The sequence below is a fragment of the Diplotaxodon limnothrissa genome, linkage group LG6 (genome assembly GCF_057381915.1).
Source record: "Diplotaxodon limnothrissa isolate DT_005_m linkage group LG6, D_limnothrissa_male_GT1.1, whole genome shotgun sequence".
NCBI lineage: Eukaryota > Metazoa > Chordata > Actinopteri > Cichliformes > Cichlidae > Diplotaxodon > Diplotaxodon limnothrissa.
In genome coordinates, this window is record NC_140601.1 from 38851978 (window position 1) to 38871262 (window position 19285).

The following is a 19285-nucleotide window of genomic DNA, read 5'->3' on the forward strand; positions in this document are numbered from 1 at the left end:
TCTTCCTCCTCTGCTGGGGGGAGAGGTGGGGGCGAGCTCCCGAGAAAAAGAGAGCAGCATCGAGGAGAACAGACAACAGCAGGATAGCTTCATGTAATAGACACAAAAAAACGGTGTAGTAATATTTGTTGACAGTATGTCTGACTCCAAATCAATACTAATGATTTATTTTATTCATGTAATAATATAAAAAAGCTTCTGTTTGTCTCCATTTAATTTGCTCTCTTCCATTATAAAGGAACAAAAAAATGAATTTCCATGGGAACTCGCTCCAGCAGGTGAACTTTCAATCAATCTGTCAACTTTCAATCTGTGGAAATTTTTGGAGGATAAAATTCTATGATATTTTATCCTCCAAAACTGCAGGTGACATTTTTGGAGATCTCCTGTTGCCCTCATGTGGTCATAATGTTATAGTGCTGAACTTTATTTACTCTTAGGTCCCTAAATATTTGGAAGATTTTTGTAATTTTTCCCCTTTAATTACATTTCCCTTATACTTGAAGGGGTTTAACAAAACGATTGCGTTAACTTCTTAGGAATTAGCGATTTTTTTACGCATTCACAAGATTTTCAGAAACCTTCACCTCCAGCCTTGACGTTTCCACTTTTATGAGACTTTTATGAAATACTTATGGTGTTAATTTGGAAATCCTAGATCAGATCTTTCTTGAGTTGTTGTGCTCACAAAATATTCAGAAAGCTTTACCTCTGAACTTGACAGATTCAACCTCATCTGAGATTCTTAGTTGACGCACCTCTGGTATCAGCGTAAAACTCTACATTGCCTTGTTGTGTTCACAAAGCTGGGTGACCACGGTACCCATCTGGCTGGCAGGGTGATGGCAGTATCCCATCAACTTTTCAGGCCTGAAAAAAAACAAAATAAACCTTTAGAAAAGGTAAAGCTGCTACATCATCATACTCATCCTACTTTGCAAGAAAACAGTCCCTGTAAAGTGATGGGGGGGAAAGGACGTAGGTATTTTAAATTCACTAAATTTATTTATTTATTTCTAAGTTATGTTTGCATTTGACCTCATTACATAAGTATTTGTGGGTCTTTCTGGTTCAGAGCACCACAGGGGACCCACAGTGCAAAACACATGCCGGCAATCAAGCTCCTTTTTTTTTTTAAGTGAGCCAATTCATTTACAGCTTTTAAGATTTTAGTCAAATGATAGATATTAGTTCATAATGAAAACATGTGCAGTCATACATTTCTGCAACACCACAAATCATTTTCAGCTTGTTTTTTTCCTTCTCTCAGATCTGTAATGTACAATATTGAAATGTCCTTCTAAATGCAACAATTAATGCAACAAAAGATCAAATCTGTCTTAATGTTTGAATCTTACAGTATGTAATACTGATTTTGATAAATATTAAGCATAAATGGCAAACATTCAAAAATGTCCAGAGTTAGTGACAGTATGTAAATTCGATCCGCTGATTATTCGGGATCTAATGGTAAATGATATTCTGTGTTCTTCTGCCCACACAGGTCAGCTGTAAGACCGTTTTCAGATTTACGAAGTGGAATAGTTTAATACTTTTTGTTTAATACTTGTGTTTTTTCCTTTGCAGCATCCCAGCATGCCTTTATCAGTACTGAAAATATAGTGAAACAGTGAAACTGGCCATATGGAACAATGGTTATAGGTTTTCCAGTTTTTTGAGCGAATGAAGACCTCCCTACAGGGGCATTCACACTACACTACCGTAACTAAATAACTGAAAAGTTCCTGATTTTTCACTATTGATTATAGAAATTTGCTTATTTGTTTTTTATAAATTTTCTACAAAAAAGGACTTTTTCTGTGAGTTCAGTTTTATAATTACAGGACAGTCTATTGAATATTTACTGAATATTTACTGTAATTTTACACATTTATTTCTTACAGTTTAAGCCCAAACAGTCATGGTGACAAATTTCTTATTCTGTAGAAAGTCTGACTTACTGCTCTTCTGTTACTTATATTTAGATATCTCAGGAATTAAATGCGTAGTTAAGAAAGCAGAGTTGCGCTGGTCCGGCCCACTCAGGATCAAAGTGGGCTCCATGAGTCCCGTGATATAAAATGAGTTTGACTTTCTTGTTCTACAGGGTTCGGTGTTCCTTTGTGTCAGATATCATGTCGGAATTTAAATTTAATCTGCAATCACACAACCTGTCATGCACAATAAAAAATACCTGGGCAAAAACAGGAATACAGGAGTAAAAGTTAGACTGAGTTGTTTGCAAGCAGAGCAGTGAAAACAGTCATTTCCAGACTGGGCTTCACTGCTTGGCTAAAGCAGTAAATATGATCTTATGAAACTTATGAAACTTTAGTAGCAGAATTTTCGTTTAATTTTTCAACTTTATACAATCATTTCTATATTTGTTCTTTCATTTCTTCCTTTCGTCCACTAGGTGGCAGTACCACATCAAAATAACTCAAAAATAAATCCTTGGAGCGCCACCTGCCCTGTTCCGGTTTCCTCCCACAGTCCAACGTCATCCTTCAGTGTTCACTGGCGATTTTTCACCCGCGGTGTGAATGTGAGAGTGGAATAAGAGGTTGTGTGTCTGTGCTGCTCCTGTGCTGAACTGGCATATGAGTGGGTCCCAGTGTCAGAGCAGGAGACCTGTCACCCGAGGAAAACTTTTTCAGAATTACATTCCAAAAACATGTGATGAAACATAGTCTGGAATCTGGAGCACATGTTCTCCTCACATCCCAAAGCTTAGTCTTTAAAAGAACGGGTTAAAGAAAACGACGGCAAACAAAGCATAGTTCACACGTATTTTTCTAAATTTCATTTCCTAAATTTCATTTCCTAAATTTCCATGATAATAAACTTGTTGGATTAACATCTGGTTTGTTGTCCATGTTTCCATTAGATCAATAAATAATACAAGTTTATAGGCAGACACCAAATTCTCACATTTGAATGTATAAATGCTGTGTGTCTCTGCTTGAAAAGGCTTTCAGTTGATTAATGAATGTGACCAATGAACATTTAAATACACTGCTCACTAATAATAACAAAAATCATACTATAATTATTCTAGTGCGTCTATACATGTTTATATGTTCCCCTCCTCTTAGACAAGTGGACCAATCTGGATGAAAATTTCTGAGAGTTTCTGTGACAAACAGTGTGGCACCAGTGAGGGGCTTTAGGGACGGATACAAGGAATAAGACTTCTTTACATCTGCTCCACAGAAACGTATTACTGTGCAAAAGTTTCTTCTTGTGTTTTTCCTTCCTTTTTTCGATATTTGCAGGAGGATTTATTTTGCGCTGATATTCTCTGAAGATCCACACCCTGGAGAGATTTTTCTTCACTTCCTCTACAAGTCAGCAATGTCTTTTGATATTGTTTAGATTTACTGCTAACACAGGTAATACACTGCTCAAAAAATTAAAGGAACAGGCTGTTTGTGACAAGCTAAACCAATCACATGATGCTCTGCAGCTGTGCTTAAATTTCAAAAAAACAAACAAAACACCTGTAATAGTGCCCGGCGTGCGCTGTCTCGACAAACAACATTCACTTATCTGTACTTACAGCACTTCATTTCACACTCGCACCAAAGAATGCACCATCTCCAATGAAATCTCACTTTGAAACTCCACGTGACACAACAGCTCAGATTATTATTATTTTATTCTAAATCAAGGGTGTGACTTACAAAACACAGCATGTAAGCAAGAAACATAGAAAATGAAAAATTATCTACATTTTGTACAGATGCAGTAAATGCAAGCGTGTGTTTCATGACAAAACCTGTGTCTTTAGAGGACACTACACATGTTTGTTTTAAACAAATAAGTCAAAAAAAGGAGGCAGCGTAAAACACGTTTCTCAGTAAGTAATGCAGCTACATGCACACTAAACGGTCCTCCAGTTACTCATAAAGTATCACAGATACATACTCGTGTTTACAAAAAGTTTTCTTGTAAAGCTTATTTATCCATTTAATATTAATGTGTTTTTTCATGATCCAGTAAACAAAAAGCCCTTAAAGAAATTTCCATTATTTACATAAATGCTCTGAGTTTTTCTTCTGTTGCCTTTTCTTGCCCTACCACAGGTCAGGCTCCACCCACACAATCTTCTTTTGCTCCTCCCAGATGATGGTGCGCAGGCTGGTCAGCAGGGAGGTCTGGTCACACCAGGATTCTGGATCCACGCTGTGATACAGACACGGCAGCTTGTCCAGCAGCGGCTCCTCGCTCCTCGAACACGCCAGCAGCTGCTCCTCTGTCTGACTGTGACGGTGCAGCTTTGACCTAACGTAAAAGTTAGATAAATAAACTATAACCTCCTGCTTTTATGAACTTTTGTATTAACATGAAGTAATATCAACACATTTCTTTACACTTATTTATTTTTCTAAAAGTCGCTCACATAGAATAGGAAGGAAATGTTTTTGCTTTAGACTTGCTGATATTGTTTGTACATACAGTCGAAGTAACTGATCTGTAAGTATGACAAAATGTGTTTACTTAGTAGGCATAATTGCACAACTGGCCTGGGCTCTTTATTCAACAATAAAAAAAATCTGGAGCTCAGTGGTTGAGCAGCTGATCCCTGATTTCCTGTCTCTGCTATTGCTGCACTAATAAAGGTGAGATTAGTTAAAAAAGGAATTTTCCCATTAAACTCTATACATGAATACATCAGTCCCTTTTGTATTTTGTTTTACTTGTCTGAAAATATGAAGTTAAATTACAACTCTAAGATATTTGTGAATGAATCTGTGTGCCATGGAGTCTAACTGGAAAAACAAGGAAGGTTTTCTGGGAAAAATGTTGACTCATTATTTTTGCCCAGCATTCTCTCGCTGCTTACAATCGGAAGAAAAATGTAATATCAGAAGCATGAGGTGGCATTGCGTGAGATGAAGAAGACGAATCTACCTCAGTTTACGTGCGCTACGTGCAGACTGGCCAATGAAGATGATAATGGGGAAGATCTCAGAGCGCTGCAGCCGGCGCACGCAGTCGAGGCCTAAAGGCAGCACGCAGTGGATGCCCTGCAGGTTATGAAGAAATAAATAAAATTAGCTTAAGTGTGATTTAAGCGCAGTGCTGTTACATGAAATACATTTTAAAGAATCTCTGGCACTGTGATAAAGTAAAATACTGGTTTAAACCTGATGATGGTGCTAAAGTCATCAGATAACCAAAATGTAAGTTTTACAACATAAATCTCATTCATATTTGTACAAAAGTTGCGGCTCAACTGGCCATCATCTGTTTAGCATTGCACACAGTTTGTTGACCACAGCTTCCTTCTTTGCTCTGACCTTCTTCATGACCTTCTCGACACTCTGCAGGGTGTAGCAGCGGCTCCCACCCTGCTCAACCTCCTCCAGGATCTCAGACCTCTGGAGCTGGGCTGCATGCTCACTGGAGCTCAGCACCTCTGAAGCAGAGAGGAAAGAGATTATAACACACAAGATAATGCTGTGTATTATTGGAAACACACATTAAATGATTTCGTTTGGTGTAGCCTGTTATTTCCTCTAAATATTCTACGCCTATGTTGCTGTAATGATGGTAAAGATTTACACTTTATGGCTGCTGTCCTCCTTTTATTGATATTTATTTCCTTCCTGGTTTACAGTAACACACAAACTCCATTGTACAGTATGAGACCGGTTATTTACTATGCTTCCATTACAGCATGAAATCGTAAATAGAGTGGGAGGTGTATGAGCAATCTCGCCCATAAAACATGAGTCAGCTCAGGAAACCGTGTCCCTCCCGCTTATCTAACAATTTGTCTTCAGCTGTTTATTCTGTAGCCGAGATTCACATAAGATTTCATGTCAGCTTATATCGACAGAGCATTTCTTACCAGGCTCACAGAGCTGAAAGCCCTGCCAGCTGGCCAGCTTCTTGTCCAGGATGCGTCCCAGCACCGAGGGCAGCAGCAGGACAGGCCTGCAGACAGGCGGATAGCGTGGCGTCACCAGGGTGTAGGGCATGAGAGTTACACAACTTTTGGGTGCAGATGTTGCATCTGCAGTGGAAAGAATAGACAGTGCAAATGTTTATATCTCACTAATATTTCCATAGATCTCTTTTTTAAGTGCAGTTAAAGCTGAGATTCACTGGCTGTTTGTAGAATATGAGGCCCCGAGTAATTCTGCTGTTTTGTGACCACTGGGGTTACTGTACTTGATTCTGCACTCGCGCTCTTCTCCTCCTCCACGCTGACCCACAGTGGGTTCCTGCCCTGGCGCCCAGTGCTGACAATCCTCACAGTCTTCTGTGTATTCTGGGTCATCACACGCTCACCCTGACGAAGCAGAAGAATATTCCCAGGAGTTAATTAGGGGAAAGATGTAACTTGTGAAAAAAACTAAACAAAGCAACAAAAACCCAGTGCTTTAGTTTATTCTTACCTTTTCAGACTTCTTTGCTTCAAAGCTCATATCCTCAATAGCTCGAATCAGAAGCCGCTGTGCCCTGTGACATCAAGAAATCAGTGAGTAGTGATCTGACTCCATTCTCGAATAATCTGAAGAGCGCACAGTTGCCTTTTGTGAACCTGAACTTTTCATTCATCAGTGCACCAACCTGTAATAATTGGGAACAGTTCCGCTCTGGAGGTCCAGCTGCTGACACGGGTGAACGTGACTGGCGTGCCACGAGTCCTCGGTGCCGGCGGGCCGCGTGTTCGTCACATGCAGGATGTCGTTACAGGACACAGCCAGGGTTCCTCCGGGGCCGGCAGGGAGGGACATGTTGACACGTACGTAGAAGGAGTCTCCTGATGATGTCTCACTGCTCTGCAGCTGTTGCAGCAGCGCCTCGTAGTCTGAGCAGACAGAAGAGGACGTTAAACCACTGGACTGACACTCTGCAGTACACACCATGTGGATGATATTCAGGACTGATGTCAGTTGCTGTACATGCTCTACATTTCATCCCAGAACTAACATAATGTCAAGTTTAAAGAACAATATACTTTCATGGTAACTGTACTTTATTACCTCCTGTGCTTAATCCTCACACCCAACATAAGCACAAGCCTTACCTGTAAAGATGCGTTTATAAAATTCACAGATAAAAACTAAACCTATACTAGACCTTATTTTATCAGATCCCCTTCAAAGCTCGTCCCGTTTTGATCACTTACACCTGTGTGTCTGTGATGAGGGCTGGAGCTTCTCCAGAGTAGCAAAAACAGCACTCCTTCAAACTGAACTTCCTTGAACACTCTGCTCTCCTCGCGAGCAATGATCCACGCAATAAAAATTAAGATTTTACTCGATAGTTTGAGGGTCATGGTGAAAATGCAGAAGTGGTCAGAAGTGGACTGCCAGGGTGCAGTCACTAAGTAGCATCCAAGCCAGAGCGGGCCAGATGTGCACAAGAAGACGGGGAAATCAAATCAGGTGTGGTTTCTGAATACATGAGAACTTTGAGTTCATGTGCATAAAAAATCTGCTGAGAACATTTAAAAGACCAGTTTGTGATGCAACGCGTGAAGGAGAGGGAATAGCAAACAAACAATCATTTTATTATGTCAACCATGCAGGCCCTGCTTTTTTATTATGTTCTGTCTTCGGATACGTGCCAAAAAATGTGGTTTACTTTTTCAAAATGACAGGTTTCAGAGCTGAATTCTTTGCTTGACGCAAAACAAAAACACCCTCATGAATGCAGCATGTTCACCATATCCAGTTTCTACTTCCTCATGTCAGGCATCCTTTTAATGTCAACCAAAGCTGCCTCCTTCCTGAAGTCAGCTGTAACCATAAAGTCTTATTTCACGGCTACGCGTGTAAAACAAACACAAAGTATAATACAGTACTGCCAATACTCTTACATGTTTATGGGCATTTTTACAGCTTCAGTAAGTTTAGATAATAGTGTGGAAGAAAAAAATAACATAGAACAATTTGGCTCAGATCTCAGCCTGGGCGTTTACCGTCTTATGTAGTCTGGAAGATGTGTGGTTGGTGGGGTGGGTGCAGTTTTCTCTGTGGTGGGGTTGGGTGGACTGTCCAGGGCTCTGTGGAGCCGGGGGGCGCTACTGCACTGGGCCCCGGTCTGATGGGCCTGGGCCCCCCTTCCCTGGCGGGTCGCGGAGGGTGGGAGTGCCTACTGGGGTCAGCGGGGGAGCTGGCCCCAGGGAGGGGTTACCTGCCCCTCCCTTCCTTCCCTCCCCATCTCCAGCTGCCTCCCTCTTCCCGCTCCTCCACAACCACCCACACATGCAGGGCCTTGGAGTGGGGGTATGTCACCAGGGTGCAGAGGAGGCTACCCCCCCCCCTGTCCCCTTCTGGCTGCCTCTGCCTCAATTTTATCCCACAACTTAGACATTCACATTATTCACACTCTCATTACACATACATATAGGATCTTGGGGGTGGGCACAATCACGGAGTCCAAATCACCATCAGGGTGTATACCTCACCCCTGACGTCGTTGCCCACCTCTCAATTTTAAATACACTTAGTCATTGAGGGTTAGCAGGAGGGACTATGCGCTTACCTGCTGCTCCTTGGCAGGTAGCTCCATGCCCTCCTGGGTTTTAATTGCACCTTAGAACACATATGCATCAACACTACAATGAGCGGGTGGAGGGAGGTTTGGAGTCTTCTCCCACCCCCATTCTCTGCGGCCTGCTGGAGCGGGAGGGCTAGTAGGAGGAGTTGGCCGTCCGACTGCGGTCTGGGGTGTGGGGCCTCCCTGCTGCTGCGGAGTCGGGGTGGTCTGCCTCTCCCCACCGCAGGGAAAAGGGTAACACCACCTGGGTCTGGGTGCAATTCCCCCCTCCAGGGGCAAGGGTACCTAGACCCGGTTTGTAGAGTACGCTTGGGGAGTGTGATTGTGTGTACAGCGTCTCTTTATGTCTGTCTCCACGTTGGTTGAGTGTGGAGTGAGTGCATATGAGAGCATGAGGGTGGGAATGGATGTTTGTGTCTGTGTGTGCCTGTATGTCTGTGTCTATATGTCAGGTTGGGTATCAGACGCCACCTCTCTGGGGACACCTCAGGCCCTCCAAGGTTTGGAGGCCTATCTCCACCCACCACCACTTCCCCTGCCGGTGGCGGACTCCCTCAGGTGTCGGTGTGTTGGTGGTTCTTTGTGTCTGGGGGTGGGCGTCCGGGTACACACCGGCTCACTCCTTGGCGGCCGCTTGTCGGGGCCTGGGGCCTGGGGCTCGCTCGGGCCCCTTTGGAGGTGGGGTGCCCCCGGCCTCTCGGCCTAGGGCTCGGTCACTCAGGCGCAGCTGGGGGCCGGCGGAGCTCACGGGCGCGTCACTGCAACTCCCCCTGACTTCTGCTCCGCGGCTGCTGGGCGAGCCCTCATCTGGGACTCTCCTCAGCTCTTACTGGAACAGTGGCGCGGCTGCCCCTCTGTTGGTCTTCCATGGTCTCTTGTGTTCTGGGGGCCTCTGGATGTCTGGAGTTTTGATCTCCTCCATACCCGCTTCACACCCTGGAGGACGGGGCTGTGGCCCCCCCACACTCCCTAGCAGATCATTACATGGAGAAACCTTTGGAATGCAAGCATGCTGATCCACACAGGTATGCACACATGGGTATTCACAGACGCGGACTAAAGCTTTCTTGGCTGCTGCCTCAAAGCACACTGTGCGCTGTCTATCTTGCGTGCTGCACAAAAAAAAAAAAAAAAAAAAAAAAAAAGAACAATTTGGCTTCAAGACTGCAGACAAGTCATAGAGCGAGATCTAACATCTCCACTAAAACGGCATATAAGTGATTCAAGATGAGACTAAAACTTCATTTAGGCTTTGCGGGAAATTTACTTCCTAACTTGCGTAGCAACTGGAAACTCTTTTTATCCCTATACCGCAGCCTTTAAGTGGTTGTGGTATGCGCTGACCCGACATGTAGTCACATTTCTCAGGAGGCACGCCAAGCTACATAGAAGGCTGCGATGCAGGGTTACAGTAAAATGGTGTTCCGGTTATGGTGCAAGTTATATGGAAATCTGACGCAATTCGTGTGTAAGTTCTCGATGAATCAGTACAAGAAATATGACGTACCATCTTGCCTGGGGCGGAGGGAGAGATGACAGATGCCTGCAACCTGGCCAAGAGCCCACATGGCTTCCTCTAAAGTGGAATCTTCCAGCACCATCCTCAGAGCCTTCTGATTCTTCTCGTACTTCACCTGCAGACCAACAGCGTTTTCACAACAGGTGATAAGGAGAAAAACTGCTTTTACGCACACATTTGCACCTACCTCCACTATCTGAGCCCCGGGGCTGATGCCAACAGTGTGAGCTGCGCTGCCTTCAGTCACCTGATGCACAAACACTCCCGTCTTATTGCCCCCCACTACTGCCAGCTGGCTGAGGAGCGCCTCACCCTGGAAGGAGATGCTGAGAACTCTGCCACTGACACGGATCGCTTTTGGACGAGAACGCATCAGGAAGGGAGGGACTGAGGATCTTGACAGGCTGACGATGAAAAATTAGGGAAGTTATTCAAGCTATTTAGCAAATATTGATCACTAATAATTACAAATAATTCCTGCACACTGGGATTAGTAGAAAGTGGACCTGCTCTCCTGGACTGATTTTGCTACAGCAGTGCACACTAACAATATCCGGTTATTTGTAGAGCACTTTTTTTTTTTATACATGGACATATGATCCCAAGTTACTAAGTGTAAGAAGTAAGTGTGGAAGAATGTGATCTGAGACACTGAGGAGGTTTTTTATTGTGGTGTAAAATTCTCAACTGTTGAAGAGTTGTTTTCACTTCACCAGCTAGTGATCAACAATGTCCTGTATGCCCTGTGATTAATAGCCTGCATTAGATTTATGATTGGCCTTAAAAGTGTCCATACCCTTTGGGCAGAGTAGAATCTAATTCTATTTAAAAATTCGTGTCACTGTCTCACCTGTGAGAGCTGGACCTCCTACGAGAGGAAAGCCCGAATGTCTGCATGCTCTTGTTCACCACTGGACAAAAGAGAGAATGTTTAATGATTGGACATCACGGTTGTTTCCCAGGAAATAATGTGTTGGGGTTAATGTGTCACTCTACGTTGGCAAAGACACAACAGGGGACAAAAGCTAATGAAACTCCCCTCAAACAACAGCTATAAGGTAAAGAATGTACTACAATAATAGAGAGAAAACACCAGTGATCAGATGATCCCCTATGAGAAATATGGAGAATAGAGAAAGCACTTGGTGACAGTGGGAAAGAAAAACTCCTTTGTAACAGGAAGAAAAATCTGGCAGAACTAGGCTCAGGAACGGGCAGCTATCTGCCGTTCCAGTTGTGGGTGAGAGCAAGAAGGAAAGAAGGTCTCGTTCTGATATCTCTGCACACATATACAGTAATTTAAAGAAGAATAATGCTTTCAATACACACCGCTGGGGAGCAACACAAAGTCGTCCAATAGACTGTCAGTCTCTGCTGCCTCTGAGCTACAAGAAAAAAAATACAGACAAGTGCCCTTATCAGATCCAACAAATATGGATGCACACAACAATGACGGTATGCATTTTACACTGAGTTTACTTCGCAAAGAAGCGTGTGATAAATGGAGATAATGTCTACAGACTGGTTTGGTGGGTTGCTATGACAACAGCAAGACACTGTGACAAGTATATAAAGTCTACTCAATTTGTGATTTCAATAGAACTTCTGTGGCTCCTCAACAAACTTGTGTTCTTTAATTAGCTCTCGATTGCACTTTCTTTCTTTTTGTGTTGTAAATCAATAATCAACCTGAAACTGTGCCATGATATGAACACAGAAAGGAATGCAGAGTTCAGCAACACTGCTCATTCATCCGTTCTGGTGAAATGTTTCCCAAAATCTCATAATGTCAGTAAGAAATTATGAGATTTTGATATGCACTTCTAGGAAACACAGGCATACCTGCTCTCTGCATACAGAATTTCCTTCCTTCGGCGGAGAGAGTCTGGACTGGGAGGCTCAGCGTTTCGGGACCGCATGCTACACGTAGCACCATCTTCACACTACACACACAAGCCAATATACACGGCCAACACAGACACAGAACATAAAATCATGACTGCAGGAAAAGCGACAGTATGTCACAAGTGTGTAGTTTGAATGAGAAAGCAGGAACATACCACTCTGTGCACTGCGGTTAACTGATATGTCAGGGTTTTTCATTATTAATCTCAAGAGCAGTGCTATCAGGCTTTGATCACACATGATGGTATTTGAACTCTGGTGGTTGTCACTAGTGACTGGTTTTGTCTCCATCTCACCTTTTTTCCCACTGATAATGTGCCAGCACCCAATTTAATATTGGTTGCATGCAGTTGAACGCCATAAATAAATAACTTTTTACTCATGGCGAAGAGTTGCCACTATAAAACTGTTGGGTGCATTGTTGGAAGCACTAACAGAGACTGGTAGGTGCATCCTACAGATTTTGTCCATTTTAGAAATGAATCTAACCACCCTCTGCTGGCAGTGAGTGGAAGAAAAGAGGGATTTGTGTTGATGTGCTCAGGTGTGGTTCTTTAGTCACTCTTACTGTTTGCCTGACCGGCCACACCTACTCTTTGTCTATTCAGCTTGGCAGCTGTAGATTTCATCCATTACTCACTGCATTACTGAGTCTACCAAAGTGGCCACAGTGTTCATCAGGCCGCTAGACAAGAAGCCCTAGTTTCTCTTGTTGCTTTTTGTCTGCACTGTTTTCTTTGTGCCTGAGATGACTCCTTAGAATCATTCCAGGCTACAAAGCAAAAACTCCTCAGCCACTCCACACGTCAGCCAGCCACAGCCTTGCCTCCACCTCATCTAACTTCTACGAGTTGACCCTAATCCTCGTGACTGTATTAACTCTATTCTTTGAAACTGGAGAGCTGTACAAAAACATCAGATTTAAAATACGTGATTATATTATTACATGTGGGGAAAAATTAACAGAGCATTTCACAGCTATTTCACACACTCACACACCTCTGAACTGCAGGAAACCATTGAAGGATTAATTGCATCCATGCGGCAGAGTCTGCGTCGAGATGATACGGGGCATTCATCACTGCTGGAACTCAGACTATCCCAGCCGCCCTCCGTCTCCTTAGGGTAGACATGAAATTAGTCAGTAATAGCATTTTCCTCTAAGTGTTGTGCATACGTGAGCATGTGTGTGTTTAAAAAATTTACTTCGGAGCTCTGGTGCAGTTCTGTAGAGCTGCACTTGGTCTGTAAGCTGAACACCTTCTCCTGTAGCTCCACCAGCTGGCACCGCAGGGTGTCCTTCTCAGCCAGGACATGTGCGATCATGGCCTGGGCCTCATCCCTGGACTGATAAGCCTAGAAGCACATGAATGATTAATAATAATAATAATGGATTGCATTTATATAGCGCTTTTCAAGGCACCCAAAGCGCTGATTGACAGTTATTTAAAACCGTTTAGCTGACTGTGCATGAAACTACTTTGATTCTTAGTCAGACACACAGACCCAGCTGAGCCAAGTTTAGGCCTCTGTTTGCTGAGATACAAAAGTACATACTGGCTTGGATACAAGCATGTGGTATGCAGTCGATTGTCAAAGCGGCGCCAACAGCAGACAATGATCTATTTTTCAGCACCTTTCAGCAAACACACCTCTGGAACAATACTCGATGGAAGCTTAAAAATAGAAGTACTGTGTTTCCAAGTCATTGTGAGTAATACATCACTCACTTGAAAAACCTCATATAGATATAAATACCAAAACACAACACTTAGAAATGTTCTTTATGACATCAAGTTGATCGGTTTTAAATGAATGATTAATATAATTATATTAAATTATTTATAGTTTTTAATGAAATATACGGTATAATTCAATTTAATTCAATTTTATTTATACAGCACCAAATCAGAACAACAGTTGCCTCAAGGCGCTTTATATTGTAAGATAGACCCTACAATAATACATACAGAGGAAAACCTAACAATCAAATGACCCCCTATGAGCAAGCACTTTGGCGACAGTGGGAAGGAAAAACTCCCTTTTAACAGGAAGAAACTTCCAGCAGAACCAGGCTCAGGGAGGGGCGGGGCCATCTGCTGCGACCGGTTAGGGTGAGAGAAGGAAGACAGGATAAAAGACATGCTGTGGAAAGCATCTCTGTGGTGTTCCAATGGCACACTGAGTTACTAATTGATTATTAGGAAAGCTATTGTCCAATTATGTTTTAAATCACCACCAGAAAACAGGAAGTGAAACAGGAAGTGGGAGACTTTAAGGCACAACCGGGCGAGACAAGAGTATCAGAAGCTCTAGTTTGGGAAACAGCTTTGTTAAATAGTTAATGCGTCAGTTATATTTTTCAGGTGTGTAAGATATACTTTGATCACGCTCTGATAATTTACATGAAAAAAAAGTTCTTATGTTTTGGCATTTTCAGACAGTATTCAAAAACTGGGGAAAAAAGGGAGAAAAATCAGTGATTTAAAGAGTTTCCATCTGGGCTAACCTGAACATAGAGACTTTTAATGTGATAAACCTGCATTTGGTGACAGAGTTTCTTACTGAAACACTGAAATGGACATCTGTATGCCTAACATGATTCTCCAAGGAAATACTCGTAGGAATAGGAGCATTTTTTTATCCTCTTTGCTTGAGAATACTTGAGATACTTGTTATTAAAACTCAGAGGAAATGTTGTGCGCAGCGTCAAATAAATACAAATATACATATACATGTAGAAAACAAAGCACAGTGAGGTAAAGTAAGTATTTTTTGTCATTAGTTGATTGTCTTTTAATTTTTTTAAACAATTTCAAATTACACTAGATTAAAGTTTTTCTTTAAACAACAAGCAAAGCCAAACTATAAGCAGTGTAAGTCTGAATATGTTATGCCTACAGAAGTAGTTATATAATTGAAGGTACTGTCTTGATCTTAATTATTCTGTGCTGTGGAACTCCAACACCTGCATTCCTCGAGCTTGTGTGTGCGTCACACCATCCGCTCGAGACTTGTCTAACAAATCAAATTCCTCTGCTTCAGTGAAGCAGTTAAATGCTGTTAAATGCAATCTGACAGTTTTTAGGGTATGGTAGAATTTTTTAATTCATTGTTTTCAGAGGAAAGGGTTCAAGTTAATGACAGCTGATGTAAAATGACTTTAAAGTGGATCATTTCTTCATGATGTTTTCATGTGAAGGTAAGAACATGTTAGAAAAAAACAGAATACCGCTCCTTTAAAAGAAAGGTATTATTTAAAACAGAGAGGCGCGTACACTGTGTCCTTTATCAAAGACACATAAACACACACCTACGCACACAACAGACAAGTACAGAAGAACGGCGTATTATCTGACACTTAAAGCACTGAAACAACGCAACAATGAACCAGAGCAAAACCGATGCTCTCCGTAAAAGTAAAGTCTAAAACAGAAAAATGCAGCTTGAAAATGTTAATTAATTTGTTTATCAAATTCAGGAAAGATTGATTAGAGGCACCGTCGTCAATTCCTTACCTGGTCTCTCTCGGCCTGGAGAGCTTTCATCTGGTTCTGGATCACAGCGCTCTTCTGCTGGTGCATTTTGCAGTCCAGAGTCAGCTGTTGCACCTGGAGGCTCAGAGACTCGTTCTGATCCAAGAGCTGACAAGTACACGCATATTTTGCCAATTTAGCTTCAATTTTAAGTCTATGTTACATTAGAAAGTCAATTATTATATAAAGAAGTATGTGGTATTCATGGTTTCATGGTTTATTTATATTAGTGTTAGGTAACAATAACTCTCCAAGTAGCAGCTGAATACTTTTGCCCATCATGGTGCTGAGTGGGAGTCTGAAAAGCTCACTTTCCATCAGAGATAACTGGTTGAATTTGTGTGACATTTCCTGATCCGGTTACTGTAACCACTGAAGGAAAAAAACCAAAACAAACACACCTTTTTTTTGTCTCTGAGCAACTGTTCGTTCTCCTCCCTGTATGATCGGAGCTGCTCTGCTAGCTCCACCTGACTGTCTATGGCCTCGGCCAGGTCTTGAGCCAGGATGTCCTGACGAGCCTGATGCAACAGGAGCAGCAAATAAGATCTCACCTTCTAAAGAATATGAGTGAAAAAAATGGTCTATATTAAAAAACAAAAAAGAACAATTGCGCTCACGGGGTCTAGTTTTTCTGCCTTCGCCAGCTGGCAGCGCAGGCTCCTGACTTCATCTTGCAGCTGTGGTGACTCAGGACAAACAGACTTGAGTGACCGCTGCCTCTGGAATTCATTCTCTGCTTGGGCATTTTGTAGCTCAGTCTGCAGCTGATACACCTGCCACCACACAAGACAAACAAGACTTGAGACACTGTACATCTAATTAGGTGTTTTATGTTTTTTTATAGTCTGTGGTAAGAAACAAAGAGTGTAAATCAGTAAATCTGAGACACTGGAGACAATTCAATTAAATTCAGGAATTAGATGACCCCCATTCCCAGATGAGCAAGCACTTGGTGGCAGTGGGAAGCAACCAGGTTCAGAGTTTACTAGAAACAAAACAAGGAGAGAGAGAAGCAGTGAAGGGAAAAGAAAAGCTCAGGGCATTATAAGAAGCCCACAGCAGCCTGAGACTACAGCAGCAGAACTAAGGGAAGGTTCACAGTCGTCTGATCCAGTGCTAACTACAAGCTTTTTGAAAAATGAATGTGTTAGGCCTAATCTTAAAGGTAGAGAAATCCAAATTTGGAACTTGATTCGCAGGAGAGAGGCCAGGCTTTGCCTCCTATTCTACTTTTAAATACCCTCGGCTTGACTATGTGAGGACAAGGATTTTAGATTCAATGATAGAGATGCTAGTAAAGGAGAAATATATTCAATTCATCAAATGACTTTGACCAGCTGGAAAACAACAGAGGTGAAATGACTTTGACAAAACAGTTCTGATGATCTGAAGTCAGTTCTGATATGCTTGCATGATTGAAGTAAACAGGACTCTTTTCACCAAGTTCTCTGTTACCCATCAGCTCAATTCAGTTTAATTCAATGTTATTTATCCAAATCAAAACAACAGTCTCCTCAAGGTGCTTTATATTGTAAGGTAGACCCTACAATAATACATACAGAGAAAAACCCAACTATCAAATTATCCCCTACAAGCAAGCACTTTGGCGACAGTGGAAAGGAAAAACTCCCTTTTGACAGGAAGAAACCTGCGGTAGAACCAGGCTCAGGGAGGGGCGGGGCGTTGTTTTTTTAAACAAAAGTCTTTTCAAACATGAATATCTACTGTCATAAAAAAAGTTCTCTCACCCAACTAAACAATGTTTCTGGGAAATATAATAGAAATAACAATTTTGTTATTTAGAAAAAAAGACTTTTATGACCACATTCAAAATGACCTTTCATCATGCCTACGTACTGTCTCACACAAAAACAGCAGCAATTTAGCGCTATACTTCTCCAAGATTTGGAGACTTGTGGGAGGAATAACTGCAGATACTGAAGTAGCTTTACAACACCTCATATGTGCAGTTTAGAGCTTTTGCTGTGCCTTTAGAGGAAACCAGTGAAAAGTCTTTTGCAATATCCTTTTGTTTTGAATCTGTAGAGGTCAAATCTGAAGATTAAAAGTTTAAAGAAAAAAAAAGATAAATGCATTCATGACAGTGTAACCAAATGCAGCATATAAGAACTGTGGAGCCTGCTTGTTATCTTTGCTTGAGGATAAATATGGCAGCCCTTTCTGCAGGGAGGACAGAAGGACTTTGATTTTGAGTGGATGGGTCAATCATTAGAGTACAATTTAAAAAAGGAAAGTGTGACATGTTACAGAAGGAAAGATCCTGAACACTTCCCACTTTTGCCTTTCATTTGTTCTGCCTGGTAACTTAAACCCCATAGCTCCTGTATATAGCAAAGACTTTTTGCTAAATACCTATCTCAGATTACTTGTGAGGTGTCACTTGAGTCTGAGTCTTAAGCGGGAGAACATTTACCACAGCAAAATACACAACTTTTTTTCAGGCTGTGAACACAAAACAAAAAAAGCATCCCTTGGCACTGTCTAATCCTTTCAAGCTTTAATTTCACTTCTTTAACATCAGCCTTTTGAGGATTTTCCCCAGGGATGACAGCTTTGAGACTCAGACAGAAGGTCTCCTGCAGTGAACAAACAGACTCTAATGACATCCGCTGACCTGAAGGTTTAGCTCGTGGAGCCGCCCGTTCACAGCTGATTTCTCCTCGATTGCTGCTGTGTAGCGAATATACAAGTCACACTTCTCATCCTTCAGCTTGGTGACTTCACGTTGCAAAGAGCACAAGTGTCTCTGGATCCGTTCGTTGTCGGTGCGCAGGGTTCTGGACTTCATCTCCTGCTCCATCATCTGACTGATGTCTGCCTCCAGAGAGGCGCAGTGTGCTCTCAATTTGCTGGCCTCGTTACGGGCCTCCTGCAGCTCTTTCTGCATCCCTGTGACGGCTCTGACCAGATACTCAGTCAGCTCTGAGTATTTTATCAGGCCTGAAAGAGAGTGCAAGGATTGCAGTCAGCAGAACAAAGAGAACAAACACATCCATAAGACATACTAAGACTTTGAGCCACTCACCACTGAATCTTGAGGGCTCAGTGCTGGGTTTGCGTCCAGTCACCTGGGTGTAGAGTGCTGGGTAGTGAATCATTAAGCTCTCCAGCAAGGCCATACCACCATTCTTTCCCTGGGTTCTCAGCAGATCCAGCATGTGGCCTAGAAATAGTAGATTACAATGAGACTTCCAAATTAACCTTTGAGTTAATGTCATCAAGCAACAGCAGCGATGCAAATAATCACAATTCTAAATCTGAAGAATTTTGTTTTTACAGATACACCTAAACTCTGTCAGTGTGACATGATGATTTTATATGTTGCTGCTACACTTTTCTAAGTGGTTAACTCAGCAGTCTACTGTATCATCTCATGGACAGAGTTTCAACTGACTTTAAAATCCATGAAAACAATGAAAATCTCACTCGTTCTCATGCAGCGGTTTGTGAGGTTGTGGCAGGAAAGGATCTCGTCCTCGTCCATCTCACTGAGAACCCTGGCCTGCCTCAGGTACGGGATCAAGATGCACGGCCGCACTCCTAGCGAGATCCGATGGCGGTTGTCATTAATCAGCTCCCACAGCTCCTCCTCACCCATCCCTTTCAGGTCTAAATCCTCGGGGACACATTCCTCCGCCATGCTGGGTCTACTGAGTGTGTTTTAAAGCGTAATGATGTTAGCTGCCACAAAGATGACAGCTCTCAGTGGAGCAGGTGGACTGAGCACACACCTTTTGCAGCCAGAGCAGCGGACTGACTCTAAAAGGAAAAAACTGTTCTA

The 19285-nt window shown here is 42.4% G+C and overlaps 1 protein-coding gene across 1 annotated transcript; it reads right to left on the reverse strand.

Annotated features, from left to right (window-relative positions):
* Window positions 1–4076: 4076 nt before the first annotated feature.
* Window positions 4077–19144, reverse strand: card14 (caspase recruitment domain family, member 14). The gene is made up of 19 exons (XM_085356399.1): window positions 18931–19144; window positions 18530–18667; window positions 18119–18444; window positions 16101–16256; window positions 15882–16001; window positions 15463–15588; window positions 13151–13300; window positions 12944–13063; window positions 11882–11982; window positions 11369–11424; window positions 10890–10950; window positions 10028–10443; window positions 6583–6823; window positions 6408–6471; window positions 6181–6301; window positions 5858–6022; window positions 5304–5422; window positions 4915–5030; window positions 4077–4284 (listed from the first exon to the last, which is right to left on the reverse strand). Exons 1-19 carry the CDS (start codon window positions 19142–19144, stop codon window positions 4077–4079), a joined length of 3018 nt encoding a protein of 1005 aa, XP_085212525.1.
* Between the last annotated feature and the right edge of the window lie 141 nt (window positions 19145–19285).